Source organism: Phoxinus phoxinus, assembly GCF_949152265.1.
Source record: "Phoxinus phoxinus genome assembly, chromosome: 9".
Lineage (NCBI taxonomy): Eukaryota > Metazoa > Chordata > Actinopteri > Cypriniformes > Leuciscidae > Phoxinus > Phoxinus phoxinus.
This window is the reverse complement of record NC_136884.1, coordinates 3018882-3041882: the sequence shown is the minus strand read 5'-3', so window position 1 is coordinate 3041882 and position 23001 is coordinate 3018882. Positions and strand designations below refer to the sequence as shown.

The 23001-nt window shown below is 37.5% G+C and overlaps 1 protein-coding gene across 1 annotated transcript in view; it reads right to left on the bottom strand.

Annotated features, from left to right (window-relative positions):
* The window catches only part of cog5 (component of oligomeric golgi complex 5), a 79053-nt gene that overhangs the window by 31375 nt on the left and 24677 nt on the right, over positions 1–23001 (bottom strand). Inside the window, exons 8-11 of the mRNA XM_079622614.1 lie at positions 8826–8985; positions 8620–8732; positions 7828–7905; positions 3313–3394 (exon numbers count right to left, since the gene is read on the bottom strand). Of these exons, the coding sequence (XP_079478740.1) occupies positions 3313–3394; positions 7828–7905; positions 8620–8732; positions 8826–8985 (433 nt within the window). The remainder of the gene's footprint in view (positions 1–3312; positions 3395–7827; positions 7906–8619; positions 8733–8825; positions 8986–23001) is intronic.

Genomic DNA, 23001 nt, shown 5'->3' with positions numbered 1-23001 from the left:
AATTGAGCAGAGGCGCAAGAATTTTAAACGGTTTCCATCTTTGTTTCACCGTCACCCAAACAAAGGCGAGCCGCGCTAGTTCTGCTCTACTGATGGAGTGCTGACTACGAGCTGTAACCACGTTCAGCTGATGCTACGTTTCTGAGTTATTGCTGGCAGTGAAGCTTAAATTTCCTCACTTCATAAAACTGCCATAGAGCAGTGTACAAACACAACCCTTGACTGTCAAGAAAATATTTCTTCAGGGAAGGTGATGAGGTGCATAAACCACAACAACAAACAAATGTCAGTGAAAAACGGCTAAAAGTTTTAGTCAAGGTCCAGATTTTGCCTTTCATGTTGTGATACAATAATGAAACGAAAAAGAAAAATATCATTAATAATAAAAACAGCAGAACTGACCCTAAACCAGCACTCTGACCGTTAGCAAAATAATTCATGGGTCCCCAGGGTTCAAGCAATGTGGAAGACAAAGCGCACGCTTAGCATTGAGAGGAATACTGGCTTTGACATCCTCTTTGAAAGGCAAACAGTTCAGGAAATAATTCTGGGAAGAGGCAGGGAGCTGTCAGTAGTCCCAAAACGTATTTTAGGACAAAGAGAGAGCGATAAATCATTTATAAACAGATCTTCTTTGAAGGCTTGTGGAGCAGTGATGTCTCAACAGTCGACCTGAGAACTAAAATGTTTTCTGATGGCCACTTGGAGCCATAATAGGTTTTTTGAGAGCATCTTCACCTTGAACATTCTCCGTTTTTGAGAGTATTTTGGCAAAGTTCCCTTAATAGATGTATGAAAGTAAGCCACCATAGGGTTCTGACTGAGAATATAAAAGCAAGTTTGATTGAGAGGTTTCAAATCAGGCTTGATAAAGGCTTATATAAGAGGGAGTAATGCAGAAGCATTTGGATAATGAAAGCGATGCGAAGGCTCCTATTTGCTTTCTATTGATCAGCGGGAGTGAAGCACAAAGCGTCTTTAGGTCGTGATAACACAGGCAGGGATCAATAGGGCCGCACCATCAAGGCCACGGTCTAAATGACTGTGTGTCTGCAGGGTGGACGTGCTGTCCAAGATGTTTAGCACTTTAATTAAGATAGGCACTGGTTGCAATCATAAGCCATGTGCTCCATTAATGAGTCGATTCTGTGGTATCAAGAGTGGTTTTCTGTTGTAAAACTGCCACCAAAATAATGTAGATGTCATCAATGTTGTAATGAAATTTAAATTTATTCATTTGCCAGACTCGTTCATCCAGAAAACATTTTCTCTGGAGAAACCTAGAGTTAAATGCCTAAAGCAAGAGAGCAATGGTTATAGCGCATGAAATGTCCCTTCTGGGGTTTGAAACAATAACCTTTTGGTTACCAGAGCATGACACTAACAACAGCAAGGTCATTGGTTTGATTGGATAAAATTTGTCTGTAAAAATGCGTTGTTGCCAGCCTAGAAATCCATCAGTTGATATACAATACAGAAGTCTAAGGAAAATCTCACTCCATCCCACTTGGTGGAAGAAGTGACTTTGAAATGGTAGCTTCCCCAGTTACAGGCTAATTTAGGGCACTTTCACACTAGCACTTTTGGTGCGCACCCGGGTTCGAATGACGTCAAGAGTTCGGTCCGTTTGGATGATGTAAACGCTGTCATCCGAACCCGTGACCCGTACTCGAGTCCGCTTAAAAAGGGTGGTCTGGGGTACGGTTCATATGAACGCAATCGTACCAAATCGCGGAAGTGAACTGCTATTGATGACGTATAATGTGGTCGTATAACTTTTGCGGCAGACAGACGCAAATGTGTTTCTGTATCTTTTCTTTGAAAACAAAACCAAAGGTTAAAAAAAAAGAAGACCAAATGTGAATCGATCTATTCTATCCATTTTGACGCCTTTTTATTCATAGCGGTTACCAAGCAACACGATTACGCACAGAGTGCGAATTACCCCACCATAATTGGGGGGTACTGCTCCTTCACTTCTTCTATGACCATCATGGTCTACTAGTGCAACATGTGTTGTGCAACACACATACAAGGTCTAAACATGCGACAAACTGATAATCAGTAGGCTACAGAATATCTCATTGTTATTATACATCCAAAAGAGAACGGTTTTGATCAACTCCCAAAAGTTATAAGTTAAATGCACTGAAATACCATTCTAATAATAACTAGTAAAAGTAATACCTTTACAAGAAGCCTATTGCCTATTTCATGAAATATTGATTTGGTTTATTTTTAGATTTCATAAGACCTGGAGGTAAGACCTAACCCTCTCATATACTGTAAACTGAAACAAATTCTCTCTTTCCTATACCTGCCCGGACAACAGGGCTATGAGTTGATTCAGTCCAGACAATCCCTACTGGAGGAATTTCCCATTTCCATTTTGTCATTCAACGTTGACACTTGCTTGAGAATTTGAAGTCGTTTTCTATCTCCATTGCTTAGCCACGGTGGTTAAAAATGGTACGGTCCACAATAGGGGTGTCTGAAATTGCTTTACATTTAAAATGTTCCTACAGTGAAAATAGGAGTTGACTTGTATTGTAACTGTAATTATATTTTTTCACAATATCAGAAAAAATATCAGCAATCTAACCAAGTGTGAAAGCGCCCTTAAAGTATACAGCACTTATCTACTTATCTAAAGAATCATCATATGACATACTATCCTTCTGCAGTTTATTAAAAATAGTCAAATGAACAGCGTCACAACTTTTAGCTGGTTACTCCCCAACACTACAAATAATGCTGTCATTTATTTGCGAACACTGAGATGTTGTGTAAAGAGAGAAGTCTGTTTTGGTTACACATCTGTAGAGTCTCACGTTTCAACTTTGAAGGTCTCCATTTTCCTCCATATTCCCTTGTAACCAAACACCTGCCTTGATTCATCCTGCTCCTTAGGGATGATAAGTGGAGAGATCATTTTTTATTTGCTTTATGCTGGACTCTCTCATTGGCTGCGTCTGAGCTTGAAGAATCATCAGAGACTACGGAAATGTAAAGCCCTCCAGCACGAGATAGTGTGTGAAGGCTGCGGATGAACAATATCTGAGATAGCTTACAAGCTCAGTTAGAAGAGGAAAGGGTTAAGAGTCAGTCTTCTCAAAAGCAACACCAGAAGTGTGTACGTGGGTAATAGAGTTTGAATCCGACTACAATGTGATGAAAAGAAAGCAAGAGCGGAGGAGAAGAGAGAGACGAGGCGCAGGAGGGGAGCTTGTGTAACACACTCACACACAGAATGAGCTTTTGAGATGCATGGCAGGGCATCGTCTTAAACAAAAACCTCAGACTGAAACTCACCAGCTGTGGCTTTCTGTAGCTCCTCGGAGAGCGTCTGAGTGACTGAACTCCAGAAGGTGTGCAAGATGTCAGGATGCCCATCCTGAGAGAAAGAGAGAAATAGAGAAAACACATTACACACACCACCAGCCAGAGCTGAACTTTACCACAATGGCCTTTGACACACATAAAAACAAACACATTAACACACTATGCAAACAAAGCTGACATGATTGTCTTTAGTGACTCCGATGTCCAGGTCACATTTAAACCTTCAATAAAAACTACAATCATGGCGATTAAGCACATTTTCTTCTTACTCACTTCACATGCAAAGGGATTACGCTATAACATTTACATACACTAGTCTTAAAAGTTGTAGTATTTGGAGAAAGGGTGGAAAATTGTCACATGAAACCAAATTACAATCATTTTGGTGTAAGAAATCTGGGCTGACAACAGAAGTGAACAGGGTAAAAAACATACATACATATACTGTATATATACACACACACACACACACACACACACACACACACACACACACACACACACACACACACACACACACACACACACACACACACACACACACACAAGAATATCACTCAGACAACACTGGCATTAGCAAATCACTGACAGAATAATGACTGTCTGAGCCATGTGTGTATTTGTGTGTAAATAGGGAAGTCTATAATCATTTGGGAATCATGACAACACAAATATGGTCTTACGCTGATGGACATGTGCTTGCATGTGCTAATCTACCCGCTTGCTCAATATATGTGTGTGTGTGTGTGTGTGTATAGAGAGGCTGGTGTGCGCATCACCTGTGCGTATAACAATGCTCTGAATGTCTGCGCTGACTCAATGTAGCTCAGCCTAAAGGGGTTTGCACTGACTTTACAGTGATATAAAGGACTCTGTGTCTTATGATTCACACAATTTCTGCAGATACACATCTGAGAATTCTCCAAAGAAAAAGACTTCCAAGTTGGAAAATATTAAGTATATAGGTAACACTTTACAATAAGGTTCGTTAGTTAACATTAGTTAACATTAACTAATCATGAACTGCACGTATACAGCATTTATTAATCTTTGTTCATGTTAATTTCAACATTTACTAATACTTTATTAAAATCTTGTTAACATTAGTTCATGCACTGTGAACTAACATGAACAAACAATGAACAGCTCTATTTCTATTAACTAATGTTAACAAAGATGAACAAATACAGTAACAAATGTATTGCTCATGGTTAGTTAATGTTAATACATTAACTAATGAACCTTATTGTTAAGTGTTACCACAGTATATATACAGTGGGATCACAATGACAATCTGTGATTTCATTTAAATCTGGAATTAACAGCAAGTTTAAAAAAAAAATGGAATATTACATTTTTTTTTATGTAAAGTTTATAAGAAATGTAGACACTGAGCATGTGAACTCCAATGTACAAAAGGTCCATTAAAATTCACAAAGTCCTTGTATTATGAAATCATGAATCAATAGGTTTTGCAAACAAAAAAACTTGTACACATTTCTTCATAAATTATGTATTCTAAATGTCTTTCCATTGGTTGTGGCATACAGAGTGGCATGATTTCAGTGCCATCATCAATAAAATACGACCAATCTTGGCTTTTCTTTCTTTTTTTGCTCTTGTAAAATACAAGCGAGTTTCATATTTGCTCCACTACTTCAGGCAATTGCCATTTTCTTTTCTGTTGTAGAGTTGTATTTCACATTAATGACACCTGAAGTGAACAAGAGGGCCATTGGTGGAGATGAACTCATGCCAGGGAACCAGAAGGCTTGTTTGCTACATAAAAGCAGCTGGGAATTCAACGGGAAGGTCTGTCTTACTTGTGTAACTGTTAAATGTAGCGGTTTACAGGTTTTGCTTTCCGATGGTTGCGTGTGTGGGGGGTGTTTTAGCCACAAATATAGGTGTGAGATTGTGGGAGTTTGAAAACAGCTTTTGAAGCGGAGGCAGAGAAAGAAAACAAAAAAACATGGCATTCACCCACCTTTTCCCATCTCCAGGGAATCTGACAGCTGCTTTATTGTGCACAAAGTTCCTGAATGTGTTTTCCTAAAGCTCATATGCAGCTCGTCTCTTGCATGCACCCTGTTAAACTGAAGGTTCAGAGGCGCTGTAGGGCTTTTTACAGCCGTGTGAGGCTTCGAGAGAAGCGCCCGCCCTGCAAAACCTTTCATGGGGCCTTTTAAATGCTGCGAGTCTCTTTCATCTACAGCTGATGACTCTGAGCACACAAAGACACCCTGTCAGTCATTCTGGGCAGACTGAATTTCAAGGTGTCCCTTTCTACTGAGAGTCATTGAACTTTTATATATCAACACATATTAAATCATTTTAAATCAACACATATGATGTAGCACTAATTTACCTTTATTATCTTCATCACCCTTGAAAGACGGATGCAATTTTTTCTTACACTAATTGAGAGAAGTGGTCAAATTGGGCATTACTACCCACTACTCTGGAGTCAAACTTTTTTTTCCCACCTTTCCTTTCTGGTTTTTTTCCAATAAGGAAAGAAAAATGGGAGGTCTATGGGAGAATGTGTTGCCATGGAAACACCCCCCCCCCATTCCTGCAGACCTCAATCTTCTGACCGAAAATCTCGATTTCCAAGAGGTGATTAGAAGTCGCTCAACTCATCTCCCCCGAAACTGTTTACTGAGTGAAAACGGGAGGAATACCAACAGAGTAAGAGAGCAAAAGCGACTGTATGATTGGAGACAGACCTTTTCTCTTTCTCACAAACACACACACACAAAAATGCTATGTTTGGAAAGGAATTTAGCATTATTTGGAAAATATTGCATGCAATGGAAAGCATTAGTATGCAGTAGTATGCTATGTTGTTGTCGCATGATCTAAAAAAATATTTAAATGAGCTAGTGGTGTGCAGTTATCATGAAATTGCATTATTGTAATCCAACTTTGTCAGTTTAGCCAGACGGTCCGTAAAGAAAGAGAAGTTTAAAATTATGGTTGATATTGCTTTTGGGGTCAGTGGTCATGTTAAGCGATGTAGTATTGCATGTATTGTGCTATACTTTGTATATTTGTGCTACATTGTGAAAATAATCACAGCTATATAATCAAAACCCCATCAGTCATGGTCATATTAACAAAACAGCACTCCTTTGAGTGCATTAATGCTTTTATACATCTATAAAAGTTCTATTTAAATTATAAAATCATTAAGGACCCCAATTATCAAAACATAAAAATGCATGTCTAAAATTTGCATTAAATTTGAAAATTAAATATTCAGAGGATCCACCAAACGTTTTTATTCAGTATGGACCCCAATGATTTCATATTTTGAAAAGGATGTAACTCTTCCCCCAAACTAAAAGTAATATTGTTATTAAAAGGCCTGTGCACATTGGAATGGTAAACGCAATCCGACACAATGGGCTAACAATGATGTCAAATATTTTCTCACTGTTTGTAATATAAGAACTTCTAGATTCTGTTTTTCCATTTTTTTTTTTTACGGTTTATATATTTTATTATATATATTTTTTTTTTCTCTTTTTTTTCTTTTCTTTTTTCTCTCTGTTCAGTGGGTGGGTTGTGGGTAGGGGGACATTTTTAAAAACAAGGAGCATTGTTAACTCTTTCTGTATGCGATACATCACTCTGTTCCTCCAATAAAAATATATATAAAATTGCATACTGTGCACCATATACAAACAGAACATATAATAATACAAGTAGTGTGCCATTCCAAATACAGCCCATTTAACAATCCTGCATCAGATATTGTGAAGTCTATGCCACATATAAGCTTTGCTGGTTATGATTTAAGGAAATGCATCGCTAGAGGCCAGTTCTAAGTCACTGCATTATTCAATCCATCTGTGAAATCTTACCACCCCTTCCCAAACTGCTCTGATCTCACAGTTTAGCCCTTCATTTAGCGGAAAATAGCACCTTAATTACGGGCTGTAATTAGCCAAATTCGCAACTGAAGGAATGAAGAGCCATGGATGTCTGGGATACCAAAGGGTTGCATATGCCTTTGCAAACACAGTTCTTGTCACTCAGCGTGCGCCAACACACACTAGTTCACAAAGTCACCCAGAACCAAATGGAGAATGTAGATAAAAATTGTCCCATCACTGTCTGGCTGAAAATATGTGGTGGATATATGTGTGTGCATGAGTGTGTATGCGTGTGGGGTAGATAACCTTGTCACAGAGGGGCCAGCCACCTGCAGACACCAATTAGGATGTCATTTACTGCTAATGTGCCAGCAGCAAGTGAACCAGCAGGGGCTATGTAGGCAGGTCAGCCACAGGCAAGGGCAACACACACAAAAATCCTTTGTAATAAATCACTACATATCAAGGACAAACTCTTCACATATGGGACACGCACAATATCAATACACATAACTCCCCAAACTGCTGAAATTTAATTGCACACCTATTCCAGCTAAAACAAATAAAGCAAAACGTAGGTATCAGATTATATCATCCGTCTCACCTTGATGATCTCATCAATAAAGCACACATGAGTCACTGGGTCTCTCTTCTTGGTTAAAACCTTCTGCAGGTGCTGCACCTGTTCAGGAACATAGTAGAAACTTTAGACAATATATTCAATGACCCCTTTCAAGCGTCATCTAATCTTAATATGCTAGCTTTAACATATATAATGGGGAACAAAACAGAAAAATAAGCAGTGTGATATGCCTTCAGTATTTCTATAAACAAGATTTTAATATCATGCACTTTGTATTTAATACAACATTTTAAGTTTTGTATTAATTTACATATTCTTACATACATATACATACCCCCCCCCAAAAAAAATAGCTTAATATTAGGGCTGTCAAAAGATTAATCACGATTAATCGCATCCAAAATAAAAGTTTGTGTTTGCATAATATGTGTGTGGACTGTGCATAATTATTTATATATATAAAAACACACACAATCATGTATATATTTAAGAAAAATTGGTTATAACATATTTATATATAATACAAATTATATAAATGTATATACAGTATATAAATGCAAATATTACTTTAATATATACATGAATGTGTGTGTATTTATACATAATAATTATACACAGTACACACACATATATTATGCAAACACAAACTTTTATTTTGGATACGATTCATCTTTTGACAGCCCTACTTAATATGTAATGCCTTTACAAGTGAACACTAGACAAAATGGATAGGGACATCTGTGAAATACTGGTGTTTTGCCTAATGACAATAACAGTGTTTTTATAATAGTAACATCTGTGTAAGTTTGATACCTGACCACACGCGGCACAAATCTGGTCCATTAGTTTCTCTAAATTCGTCCACAGCGCAGCTCGAAACGCAGCCGTATTCCCTGGAGTGGGCATGACGGCTCTGCCAGGGGCACCTATATATAGCAGACACAAAATGCACACACTAAAACAATGCAAAATCATCAGGCACTTTAAAACACAGCCACAAATCCACTCAACAAACAAACCTCTGGTGTTGGCAGGTTGAGTGAGGACTTTAATGTCCAGGGCATTAACAACGTTCTCCAGCACAGATGTCCTGTATCCATCTACCACACTTCTTATGGTCTCTCTCAGATTGCCAAGGTTATAAAACACTTGTAGGGCCGTCCCCACCTGAGATGGATTCTGTGAGATAAACAATGAAAAACATCAACCAATCAAAGGTTATCCTAACAATGAAGAAAAATACTATAGCCTAAAACAGTTTTCAATATCATTATTCTGAAGCTTTTTATTTCATAATCTTTCGAGGCATAATAACATTCTCCAATACCTTTACATGATAAAATTTTGTTTTCCTGAATATATATATTTTTGGTTTATGCATTCAGTGGTTTTGAACAAGGTGTCTTAGGTTGATGTGTGAAGTGGGTCACTGGCACAAATAAATCAAAATGCTTTAAAATATGCCTGACCTCCTAAAATCTTTACATTTCACATCTCCAGGTCCAAGTCAAATTTACACCTGAGACTAGTTGTCTCCACATGAGAGGATAATAGACTGTGTGTGCATCACTTGCCGCGAGAGCAACCGATTGACGTCATTACGCTCAACACCAGAGCACATGTTAGAAAAGTAGGTCAAATTCAAATTCTTCAAATGTAACCGTCTCAGCTAAGCTGTGACTACAGGACATTAACGTTTAAAGTACAAAACAGAAAGCTCTCCAATGCCGCATTCAAAGCAGCTTCCAGCAGACGGTCCCGATCTCTGATCCTGCCTTTAATTTAATCTCCCAGGATGAAAGCGCCAAGCATTACAACCAATTTAAGACCCCGTCCAACTTCAATCTAATCCCAGTGGATCAAAGATGATCAGGCCCAGTCGCCTTGCCAAACGGCACACGAGAAACCGCAGGTGAATGGATATAAATTCAACTGATGTGCTTAACACAAAACAAAATACAAGAGGAAGCGATAATCCAGTAAATCTACCCTTTTTTCTCTACGTGCTTGACTAACGGTGCACAGATTGAGAGTAATAGGTCAGAGTGGTGGGATATAGCCATCAGTGGTGGCCAAGTACTTGGTGGCAATCAGTGGTTTCAAGCTCTAATCAGACAAATGATTCACATTTCTTCCTTCACTCTCTCTTCAAACCCACTTGAAGGCTAAAACTGAGGCTCTGAGTTTCCTCCCCTTCCAGCATTGTGCTTGAAATCTTTAAGAGGCTTGACTCTAATACACTAAACAGATGCAAAAAGATTGGGATGAAGGACAAAATATATGTTTAAAGACAAAACACAGCTAATTAGATTGAAAGAAACACCTCGGACTTACGCACTGCAACATTGAAAACGCAAGCGAGTCTCTGAATATGCTAAGTATAAGAAGAAACCGCAATCCCTTGTGACCTCATTACAGGTGTCAGAGGCCGTTTCAATTTCTGATACATTGTTTTTGTAGCTACTTAAGATATTAGGAAGTAAGACTGAAGGGGGAAAACTGTCAGAAACATTTGCAATGCATTCGTGCTTATTTCAGTTTTATTGCTACAGGGTCACATTTTAAGACGCTTCACATGACGATAGCTTGTGTGAGTATAAGAGCGTTAAGAAAAACACGTTTTAATGCAGTCTGATTTAGGGCCAGATTTACTAACAGCTTGCTCCAGCACAAACCCTCTTTCGGCGTAAAAAATGTACTGTCAGGATTCACTAAAGACACGCAGTGTAAAATTAGCGTAGACAGTTATTTTTGCGGCTGACATTATTGCATTTGCATTTTTTTGCGTTTGGTCAAAGACAAATTTCTGTCACTTGTGACCGACAATAAAGTTTTTCTATTCTATTCTATTCTATTCTATTTGTAGGAGTTTCCCCTTCAGATACAAGATTTATGGGAGGAGAGTATTTAAATGAATCATGCACAGTGATTTAATAAGGTTTGCGCTTGTCAATTTACTGGTATTTGCTCCATCATTTACTGGCCAAAAAAGCATAAGTAGATTGCGTTATAATTGCGCTCTCGTGCTAATTTGCCTGTTTAGTAAACTTGGCTCTTAAACTGCAATCAATTTGTGGCATTTTTCATATATTAATGTTTAGTTAAAATACATGCCGTAATTATTAACATCTATTGTTGTATTTTCTGAAAACTACAGAGGTAATTGTGTTTATCTATACTGCTCAGCCGTAGTTAAAACATTCACAAACCAAGACAAAATTGGCTGTTGTCCAGCAGCATAAATGATGTGTTGTTACTTATGCAACAGTTGAGTGTAGTTGTCAAGGAACAGATGTGAATCACAGACCAAGGAAAACAGAGGATTGAGAGAGACCTAATTGCTTGCGGCAGGTTCACTCACAGCATGTAATGCGTTAGCCCTCATTTACCCTGAACTGCGGAAGGATAATGGTTTAGCAGGGACATGCACAGTCACTGTGGAGATGGATTTGATCAGCTCAGTGCAAGCCGGTGACCCAGGATGGCGATCTGCCAACTGCGGTGAATGAGGTGTTTTCACATTACTTACATCCAGGCAAGCACTACGCTTTTGTTCCCAGAAATAACACTTAGATGGAACAGGTGGCCAGCTATCGCTATCGCTGTCGCTTCTTAACCAGCAAGTTGGAGAAAAACATATTTGGTCTGATGCTTTTAATCTTAAACTCTAGAAGAGACCCATTTTTGAGTGGTTAAATAGACAGACATGTACGAGAAAGGTAAATATGAAATGTAACTAAATTTATACCCCGCTTCTATGTTGATTAGATTGGCTTGCATGTTGTAGGCTATTGTTGCAAAGTGCGGGAAATCGTATACAGCGTGTTGTGTTCAGTTGGTTCCCTGTCAGTCTCAATGCTTAATGTTCAGCAGATGTGAAATTCATTCGGTCTAAGGGATCGCATGAACGTGTGTAGCTGTAGCGCTCTTTTTTGATTTGTTTCTTGGGAGAATTACATTTCACAATGTAATGAATATGTTTATATCAGATAACCCCTCACAAATAGTGAATGTCAGAAAAGGTCTTGCCATCTTCACAGCAAGACGTAGCATGCTCATCTATATACAACATTGCAGATTCTTACATAATTGCAAAAAAAAAAAAAAAAACTGGTGGCATGCTTGGCGAACACATCACTGTATGAATCCTACAGATCATATGTACAAGGAGGTCCGAGATGTGCCAATGTTATTTCTGCCATCTTGAGATTCAGGCGTGTTTCTCCAGGGAAACGTAGGAGACAAAATGCATCTTAGTGCTTGCTGTATTTTCTCTTTGATGGCAGTGGTAATTGGAGTAAAAACTAGCTGATGTATCAGTGTTTAACCAAGTGGAAGAAAATGGTTTGAGCAAGTTAAACAAGATGGGGTGGGATGCTAAGGAGTGGATATGGTAGATCATCTCTGGGCCTCCATCATGTTTCCTACCTGGGCCTGTAGTAACTATGCCACACTGATGGCATCACCTCGATTACACACGCTGTGTGGGGGCTTGATTGAATTCTCTACCATCTACTTCAGGTAGATGTCCTTTTCTAAGAGAAACCACAAAGATAAAAAAAAATACACAGCCCAAAGAGGGAACTGGCAACTATATCAAGTATGTCACCTCAACAGGAACACAGTAGCCGCGTTTCCATTACCCTTCAAATTGCGCAAATTGAAATTGTGAATTGAAAATACGCTCAATGGAAACACGTCAATTTCGCGAAAACTCCCAACAAAGTTTTTACGCTCACATGAGGAGGTTTTTCAGGCAATTTGAAAAAGAAATATTTCGCAAAACTGCAATGGAAACAGTTTTTGCGCATTTACAGTCACCTGACTTGTGTTTGGACAGAATACGAGACACAGTTCGTTATTAAATTCATAAAAGACAAAAGAATTACAGAAATACTGGATTCAAAACCTCAAAGAAATGCCACTATCAAGACCTCGAAGCAGAAATGAGTGAGAAACACCTCATATCTGCCGCTCACAGTATAACGGTCTTTCCTTGCCATGCTTGGATAACACGCCTACGTCTCTTTCCTTAATAATAATAATAATAATAATAATAATGTCTAGTGCGGTGGCTGTGATATATATAAACCTACCAACGTCCATTGCCATGATTTTTGGAATGACTTAAAAATGACTTAGGAAAAAATGATGTTTTAGTTGCATAACATTGGTTAATGGAAACACCGTCATTTTGCAATAGTTTTTTATCGATATTTAGAGAGAAAAAAGAAAAAAAAGTTTTGCTCAAATCTGTAATGGAAATGCGCCTAGTAAGAGTTTGCCCATCATGTAGGGATGCAGCGTCTTACAAGAAAAACAACACTGTCATTTCCAGCCAATTGCTTCCTTTCATCAAAACACCTGGTCACCACACCAGTGTCATTAGCTTCTGGCTGTGTTTGTTTTGTCACCATATGGAAGACTCAATCCAGATATTTGTCAAAGGAACCAATAGCTGATCAGTAGATGACATCTTTGACCACATACAGTGCCCAGGTCATTTCTACTATGCTGGATGATTCATTAGCATTTTAATATTGGATTAAATGTTATATATACACATAAAAAAACTAAAAATCATATTAGATGAAAACTTGGCCATTTTAAGGAAGCTTCCTCAAGGAAGTGACCACACCAGTGAGTATTATAACAAGATGTAAACATACATTTAAATCAAGTTGACTGTCAATTAGAGATTTGTTTTAACAAATGGCAAGAAGTGGAAGTGGGAATAGTCAAATAATAAAGCTAGTGTAGCTAACTGACTTAGGCTGTGTTCACACTTGGACAGGTTTGGTTGGATTAAAACAGAACCTGGTGCGATTGCTCTGTTAGTGCGGTTCCTTTGAACAAATGTGAACGCTGGCATCTTAACACCCTGGTGTGCACCAAACAAGCGGAACCAAGAACGCTGAAATGTTTTATTTTATAAGCTCTTCACAAGTTGTCAGCTCCATAATATACCATCATTTGTAGCACATACAACGAACGCATTTAGCCCAGAACACATAGTTTTATATAAATATAATGTAATAAAAGCCGACCAATCAGGTTGTGAACATATCCCTATGCCTTTAGGTCCGGTGTTAAAATGCTGATGTGAACGCAGAGGACATGGGCTAAATGTTTATTTTTTTGGTCTGGACCAAACGAGTGTGAACACCAAGCACTTTCATCAAGTAGGATATAATGTTTTAGAGTGAAACAACAGCACAAAATATTATAGAATTTATCATCAAATAATTTCCAATACTTACTGATGTTAGTACTGTTGTTTTCACTAAAAGCTTTTTTTAAAAGTTACAAAAAGTGCTGCATAGCAAAAAAAAATTACCCAGAACATATGATAATTGCATGCATGGATAATACAGGGACACTTTATTTTCCTTTTGGCCTAGTTATTCCCAGAATGAACAGCAAACATGGCCGACGCTAGCCCCATTGGAACATGCAGAGTTAATTTGCTCACACTTTGTGAAGTGTCATGGCCATGCGAGAGCACTGGTGAAGAACAGACAGAGGGCGAAAGTGAGACTTTAAGTGTGAGGAAAAAGTGAAAAGATGATGGATCACTTAGACATTTATGTGCCGTGTTTCCACGGCAACCCAAAAACAAACACGGCGAAGACCGATTAAAGCCTTTTAAGCCGCACTTGGCAAATGTCAGCGCAACACCAGGCAAGGAAGAGATGAACTCAATTTGGGAGAAAACTGATGATTATGGAAAGGAGAAAGGTGAAAGACAAGGTGTGCTCTGCATAGCTAATGAGAGAGAAGATTTTCAGCGATAAAGAAACTTTGATTTGGATTGACATTAAAAGGAAATTAACTAACCATAAATTAAGACTTAATGTCAAATGCATGTTGTATCGTGTGTTTTTGTCAGAGTTTCAAATAATTCAACTAATATATAATTTGGCCCAAATACTTTTTTTTTTTTGCTCCTATGTGACTCCGTTTTTGCCATGACTGAACGGCACAAACCACATCTGGAATCTGATCTTTTCAATTTTGATTCAGATCACTTCCATACGTGACCCTGGACCACAAAACTAGTCACATGGAGCAATTTTATGAAATTGAGATTTATACATCATATGAAAGCTGAATAAATAAGCTTTCAGTTGATGTATGGTTTTGTTAGGATAGGACAATAATTGGTCGATATACAACTATTAGAACATCTGGAATCTGAGGTGCAAAAAAAATCTAAACATTGAGAAAATTTGTGCATTTATGTTCACGATTGTAATGCATTCACTCACAAAAATACATATTTTATATATTTAGAGTAGGAAATTTACAAAATATCTTCATGGAACATGATCTTTACTTAATATCCGTATGATTTTTGGCATAAAATAAAAATCGATAATTTTGACTCATACAATATATTGTTGGCTATTGCCACAAATATACCCGTGCGACATGTCACTGGTTTTGGGATCCAGGGTCACATATGTGGTCCTAAATCTGATACAGGTCAGATGTTTTCCAATGCGACCGCAGTCTGAACAGTCATATGCACATAAATTAATGTGACTTCAGTCACTCGAGAGCAACATTCATCACAATCCTGTGAAAGGTGTCAGTGGAAAGACAGTGATGTGTTAGATCTATTACAGTGACAAACACACAAGAAAAACATGTGGGCTCGTATCATAAAGGTTTAAAAATTCGTCTCTTTTTTTTTTTGCATCCTCGTCTTTGTTTTTTATATCGCTTGCGCAAAAAATTAGCTGGTACTAGTAATCAAAAGCCTTTCTTAATGACACTCAACTATAAATGAATTGCTTCATCTTTGCGCTTTTAACCTTTGTGTGACTTTTTAATTGTGAAGAACGGACATCAGAGAGAAGGGATGTTAAAAAGCATGTGCATATGGTCTCCATGGTAACAGTAATTTGTCAGGTGGGTGCCTGGCAGTAACGTGTTACTGATGGGTAATGGGAGAGAGAGAAGTCAACATGTGAGAACGAGGAGTGCTAATCAGCACACATGGGAGCCAGTCGCTAACAGATCTCTGATCTGTAACAGTGTACCAGTGCGCTTTCAAAATAACATACACAACCCTGCTGAAAAACAGAGCTTAATCCAGTCGAAAGTGTCTTCTTAGCTTAGGTCTTAGCTGGCTTAGCCTTCTGGTCTCCTAACTAAGCATCAGTCGCGATGAAATGGAAGGGCGGAGACTTCGTTTTAGGCATCGGTTGTTGATTGGCTGTTGAGATGTGGGCGTGGCTCCTGAATGTGAGCTTGGAGGGGCAGAGGTTAAGCACACAAAATGACTGAAGTAGTTCAGCATACGTCACAAAAGAGAAGTCTGTCGTTTTCACCAGAAGATGTGTGTTCACACAAACCACATCTGGAATCTGATCTTTTCAGTTTCGATTCGGGCCACTTCCATATGTGACCCTGGACCACAAAACCAGTCACATGGAGCAATTTTATGAAATTGAGATTTATACATCATATGAAAGCTGAATAAATAAGCTTTCAGTTGATGTTGGTTTGTTATGATAGGACAATATTTGGCTGATTTACAACTATTTGAAAATCTGGAATCTGAGGGTGCAAAAAAATCTAAACATTGAGAAAATCTCCTTTAAAGTTGTGCATTTATGTTCACGATTGTGCTGCATTCACTCACAAAAATAAATGTTTTACATATTTACGGTAGGAAATTTACAAAATATCTTCATGGAACATTATATTTACTTAATATCCTAATGATTTTTGGCATAAAATAAAAATCGATAATTTTGACCCATACAATGTATTGTTGGTTATGATATTTTTATCAAACATTACTAGGTCAAAAATTAAACATGCATGGATGAATTGTTCTATTTTATGTAAAATTTTCATGCTGACTTTGAGGTGTTTTTTTCCAGCAGTGAGATTCGGCTCACATAAGTCTTTTGTCCAGTATATCGCTTACGGTAAACATACTGTAAATATTTTATGATCACTCTAAACAAGCCTTTTGCCCTTCTTTCCACTGACAGAACAAAGGCAGCCATATTGGCAGAACTGGCCACACCTGCTGAGTGCTTGTCAGCTATCTGAGCAATCCTGCAAATCTATTTTCCATCTTCAAGATGGTCTTTAGAGAGAAGACAGAGAAAGAAAGAATGCGAGACAGTGACAGAGATGTAATGTTTGAAGTGAGTGAGAAGGCAAAAGAAAAGGGAGGCACAAAGATTCAGGAAAAAAGGGTGGCAAATAAAAGACACACAAAGGCAATGTTTTCACTCCTTAGCAGCTTTAACTCCCGAGAGATATTGCTTTTCATGTAAAGGTTAGTCAAACACATGACTCAAAAAAATGGATGAACCGTGAATATCAGGAGAGGGACTGCATAACCTTTTCATTGACAAGCACAATTGAGCCCATTGGACCAAGTGAAACGAGTAAAGATTTGAATAGTGTGCAACAATGACATCCACTTATTTTAGATACCTTGGCATTTCCCCCATAATCATTACATTCATGAAGCATAACACCATGAACCAAATCAACTAACTCTATAAACTATTTTAAAATAAGGTACAAGACTGGATACTTTAAATTATTTCATGAAGGATTGAACGACCTATCCAATCGTTCGAATTGAATCACTGCAAATAACATAAAATTAAAAAAATGATAGTACTATATAAACTATTTAGTTAGTTATTGAGTATTAGTTTAAGTTGTTTTATTTATTAATTGCTAAATATTTAGCTATACAGTTATTTTAAGAACGTAGGGTGAACGACTCGATTGCATCATTCACAATGATTAATGGGAGTGAGTAGTTCTTTTGCACTCATGATTTGAGTAAATTAAAACCCATTTATTTTATTCACGCACACATGCAACTTGTAGAGACTGCCAGGTTCTCAGGAAAAAATCCCATCTGTCACACACACACACACACTTTGAACCATGTTTTGAATGTCAGTGTGCAAAACGTAGTCAAAAGAGCACAAATGAAGCTACACATCTTCACTCAGACACTTACAAGTACCAAATGCGCTTTGAGTCCTGCCATCCGCAGTAACAATGCAGTGACAAGCTAAGCCGTGTGCTAATAAAACATTTCTAAATGATTAATACCCTCTTGAGCACAGTTTGAGTCACGCATCAAGTTCAGCCCTGAAGAAACAATAAAAAAATAAAAAAATGCTGTTATCAAATCATTAGTGACAGGGATTGGGCATTAGCAATTGCAGGAGATTGCCTATAAATAATCATGCATGAGTGAAAGGCATTTATTTACATAGAATGAAGTAAAATTATTATGTGGTATAGCAGAGAAAGAAAAGCAGCATTGAATCGTTTTCAGTTAACATTCTTGTCAGTATTTGTTTGGCCCAAGGCAGATAACATAATTTTTGTTTCGTCTTTTCAGCAGCAAGCGAGAGAAAATTCTATTACATGCCGCAGGTACATGGGTCTATTAGGCTGCGGATGACAAAAATCACATCCCACTATGATGACACTGGACAAAACTAAACAGAATGGGCAAAATGGACAGATGCAGAGAAAGGAAAATCGGTTAAACTTTACAATAAGGTTTCATTTGTTAACGTTAACTACATTAGTTAACATTGAACAATAATTCTATAGCATTTACTCTTAGTTCATGTTTATCTCTACATTTACTAAATCAATTTTAAAGTCAAAAGTTTTATCTGTTAACATTTGTTGATGCACTGTAAACTAACATGAACGTGAACATTTTATTAACTAACATCAACAAAGGTTAATATGTAGGGATGTAGCAATACAAAAATGCATCAATATGTATCATGGATAGTGACATGTATCGTAGATAGTTCACCAAAAATGAAAATTTCTGTATGAGAAAAAGTTTTTAGTGTCAGTACTACATTAAACTACCATAATGTTATTCTGGTGTCACTATTGTCCTGTGCATTGGGTTTCCAGCACTAAGTCCAACCCTATTCATTTACACACACAATGTAACACCAAATTTAGCATTTTAATCAACGGTACATATTTTTTTAACCTTTTACCATATGTTTTGGAGAATCACAATAATATTGTATCGTTAGTTCAGTATCGTGATATGTATCGAATCGTGACATGAGGGTATCGTTACACCCCTATTAATATGTACTGTAAATATGTATTTCTCATCATTAGTTCATGCAAACTAATCTTATCAAATGAGACCTTTTTGTAAACAAATGAGACCTTAATGTTACCGGAAAGTCATTTCAATCCAAATGACCCCAATCTTCAATACACTCTTAAAAATAAAGGTTTTCACATCAGCAATGCAATAGAAGAACCAAATAAATTTTCAGTAAAAGATTTTTTTTTGTCTAAGTGTAAAGAACATTTTAATAATCTAAATAACTGTTTTCCACTTTAAAGATCATTTTGTGCAATGCAAAGGTTCCACTGATGTTAAAGATTCTTCATGGAACCATAGATGCCAATAAAGAACCATTATTTTTAAGAATGTACAACCACAAACCATAAGCAAAAAATTGAACATCCTGACAAACGTTCAAGGGGAAAAAACAACAGTATATCTTCTACTATTGAAAAACAATATGACCAAATTGATAGTGGCAATGTGGACTGTATATCTGCACCACACATCAACAGAATAAAACCCATCTATCTATGCGAGACAACAATCACATGCACTCCTTGTCCAAATGACCTCTTGAAATGGACAAAGGTGACGTATTGTTTAAAGGGTGCATGATCAATGCTCTGCTGGTCAGCTTATGTAATGCACAGTTACTCTCAATAGGGCAAGAAGCACATCTGTCTGTCAAAGCAGAGGTGACTCAGTTAAAACCTAGACTCATTCGTTCCCTACTGTCATTGATTCTACCGTCAACGCCCTTCCAATACATGCAGTGCCTAATCTATTATGTGGAGGAGCCACACTCCTGTGCTTTCACCATTTATGTCTGCAGTGGGTCCGTTTTTTCCAGGTTTTATGACTCTGTTTTGGTACGTTGGAGCTGATCACATGATTTCATAAGAACCTGCTGGTCAATAAATATAGATTTATTGCTCGGATTTTTTTGTATAGCGTATATCCTGCTAAAGAAAGGTGGTTTTTGACTGATAAGCGGCTGGTGGGAGTTGCCTTGGATGGCAACATGCCCAGTGCATTATGGGTGTTGAAGTTTTCCTACCTATTTGGCAAAATGGCAAAAGGGAAAACAACCATTTTCTCTGGTCAGATAGCAACAAAAAATAAATAAATAAATAAAGCTTTCTACTGTACAGGCAGCCAAGTTTTTTTGAAAGCCAATTTTGCCAGCAATGAAGGACCCTTTTAATAAAAATTACACTTTTAATTGTTATTTTATGTTAGCTCGGGTCAATTAAATAAAATCAACAGACAACTTTTAAATTTTCATAATTAGTAAATGTTTACAAAGAGAACCTTATTGTAAAATATTGTCTGGAATGTTCTGATTGCAAAGTCTTTTTTTAAATAAATGACAATTGGCTTAATTTTTTTGCAATCCAACGCAGTGACATTAAGCCATTTTTATGGTCACTGTATTGTGGATGGAGAGATTGTCATTTCTCCTCTTCTGTAAGGGAGAAGGCTGTATTAATGTCCATTCCTCTACAAGCATGTGAAACAGGACACTGGCCCCGTGAGAACTCTGCTTTTCTGGGTCAGGAAGACAGGAGCCATGGCGAGAGTAGTCAATGTGTGTCTGTATACACACTTGTGTGACTCCACACAGTGAATTTTGAGCCCTTTGAGACCCTAGTATGAATCTCCAGCTCGGACCACACACACACACACCTCAATGACCTCCAAGCAATGCTCGCAGAGTAAGCAAAGCCCTTCACTGCGGTAATCAGAATCCACTTCCAAAACCCTCATCCCCTCATCTACACAATACAAAAAGAAAAGGAAAGAAAAACAGGAGAAATGACCTCTTGCGACCTTCTGTGTGAAAACACCCTTCTTAAGCAGCTGATATAAATGTATGAGCAGAGAAATAAAAAAAAGACGAATAAAAAGGTGGATGAAAAATTTAACAGACCTCCTCTTCTCTCATCCCATCTGAAATTAATGTGCAGATAAAGGCTACACTTTTTGTTCTGCCTCTCTGCATGTCAATGTCGAATTTTGACCTTCAAATGCACTCTCTTTTCAAGTGCCCTTCTGACAGTACGGCAGCGTAGCAGACAGCTGATGCTTTCAAAACAGGAATGCACTGATATAAAGTGCCACTCTTCTGTACAATTTTAATGAAATTTAGAGGAGAAAAATACACTACGTAATATGTCACTACGCACCAAAAAGCAATTGTTAATAACGGATGAATCCTTCCAATTCTATAATCTTTTTAAAGAAAGTGTTGAACATTTCCTGCAGCTTCAAGACTTAATCAGATTATGTTTTCTTATTTCTTCTTTTCATCAAATCGTTATGACATGAAACCTGTGATTAAAAAAAATAGAGAAACGATATTAATCATCATAGCCAACTTGATTCCAAAATCATGTCAGGCTTGATCTCATTAAATCCTAATAGACAAAATGATGTCCAGCTTTGCAGTATTTTCAAATGAATATCGTTTCACTTGGAAATATGTGATGATGATATATAAATCAAATGCATTGTTTCATGTTGTCTTTAAGCACAGGACTTCTTGCAACGCTAATTAAATTGTCTTGTGTGCTAAAAGGAATGTTCCCGGGATCAATACAAGTTAATCTGAAAAATATGTGGAAGTCAATATTTTTTATTTCATTGTTGATGTTTGATTTCATTAGCATTGTATGGAAGTATCACATTTCAAAAGTATCGTTACGCAATTTTTAACCATTAAACTAATGTCAACTCAGTTAACTTGATACTTAATTATTATTATTTTTAATTATTTAACTTGTGTAGCACAATATACTTGCCCTATAAATGTACACTCTAAGACTAAGTACATTATTGTAAAAATGATTGTTCTTACAAACTGAGGGATAAGATGTTAGATAGATAGATGTTAGATGCTGTTGGTACATTAAACCCAGAAAATTCCTTTAAAGACATAAGTTCATCTTTTTTGTTGAGAAGAAAAGAGTGAAATGAAGAGGACCATCTCTCCACATGAGCTCAGGAATAGCGGCTTATGTAACCCACACAATTCTAAATATACTGATGCAGGACTGGCCATGGAGGAGTGCAGTGAACTACATGATAATATCCAGAACAACAAATACATGAACAGGGGTCAGGGGGCTCTTGCATCGCCTGGTTTTATAATGAGATGCTAATAGGCCAAGAATTCGAAAAGTTGTAGGGAGACAAAACCGCAGAGAGAGAATTTCTTAGAGACGCATGGAACTGAGAACTGTGATTGGAATAGCCATTCACATTTAATTTAAGTGAACAAGAGCTAAATCTATTTCCACCTAGTCTGATGACTTCTGATTTGCGCTGAATCTAAGTTTAAATGGGAATAAAAACATGATATTAAATTAAATAATTATGCTGAGACTGTTTCAAAAATACCTAAACAGCACGTTTCAGGATCACTGGCATCTATGATGTCCCCAAAAAGGGTCTAGCGAGGTTTTGAAAGATAGACACCATTACACAATATCTAAATGTAAAGAGAGCATGCAGTGGTCAATGCCATTATGCTGTCTGCAGCCAATAACCTTGAGATATATGGGGGTGACTGACCATCACACAATCAACCCCTGGAGCTAAAAAATAAAAAAGAGAAAAGAATACAACAGGGAGGCTTATTTTAGCAAGTGGCCGGCAATGGAAACCATTAAAGATGCAGGAACAAACAGAGCCTCTCCTGACTGGACCTCTCATCAGATATGAGCCGTTCATATCCACATCTTCACCCAAAATCCCTGAAAGCTCATGCTTGCAAAGACACCTGATGGCCCATGAGAGATGCATAAAGCAATCAATTATTGACCTTGTAGTCTGTATTTCAACAGTCCTGTCATCTCCAACTGGAGCCCAGCATTGATTCGCTCCATAAAGCGTGCTGAAAAATTTAACTGTCAATCAAAGGAAAGAAAAATTTTGAGATGCAATCAGCAAAACAAAAGGACTGTGACAGCTACGTTTGTATGATGATATGCAACATATCCTGTAGGTTATTTGTGGAGGCATTTTAAAGTGGCAATTTATAGAAAAGCGGACATATTCTGCATCTTTCAGCCCCTGAGATG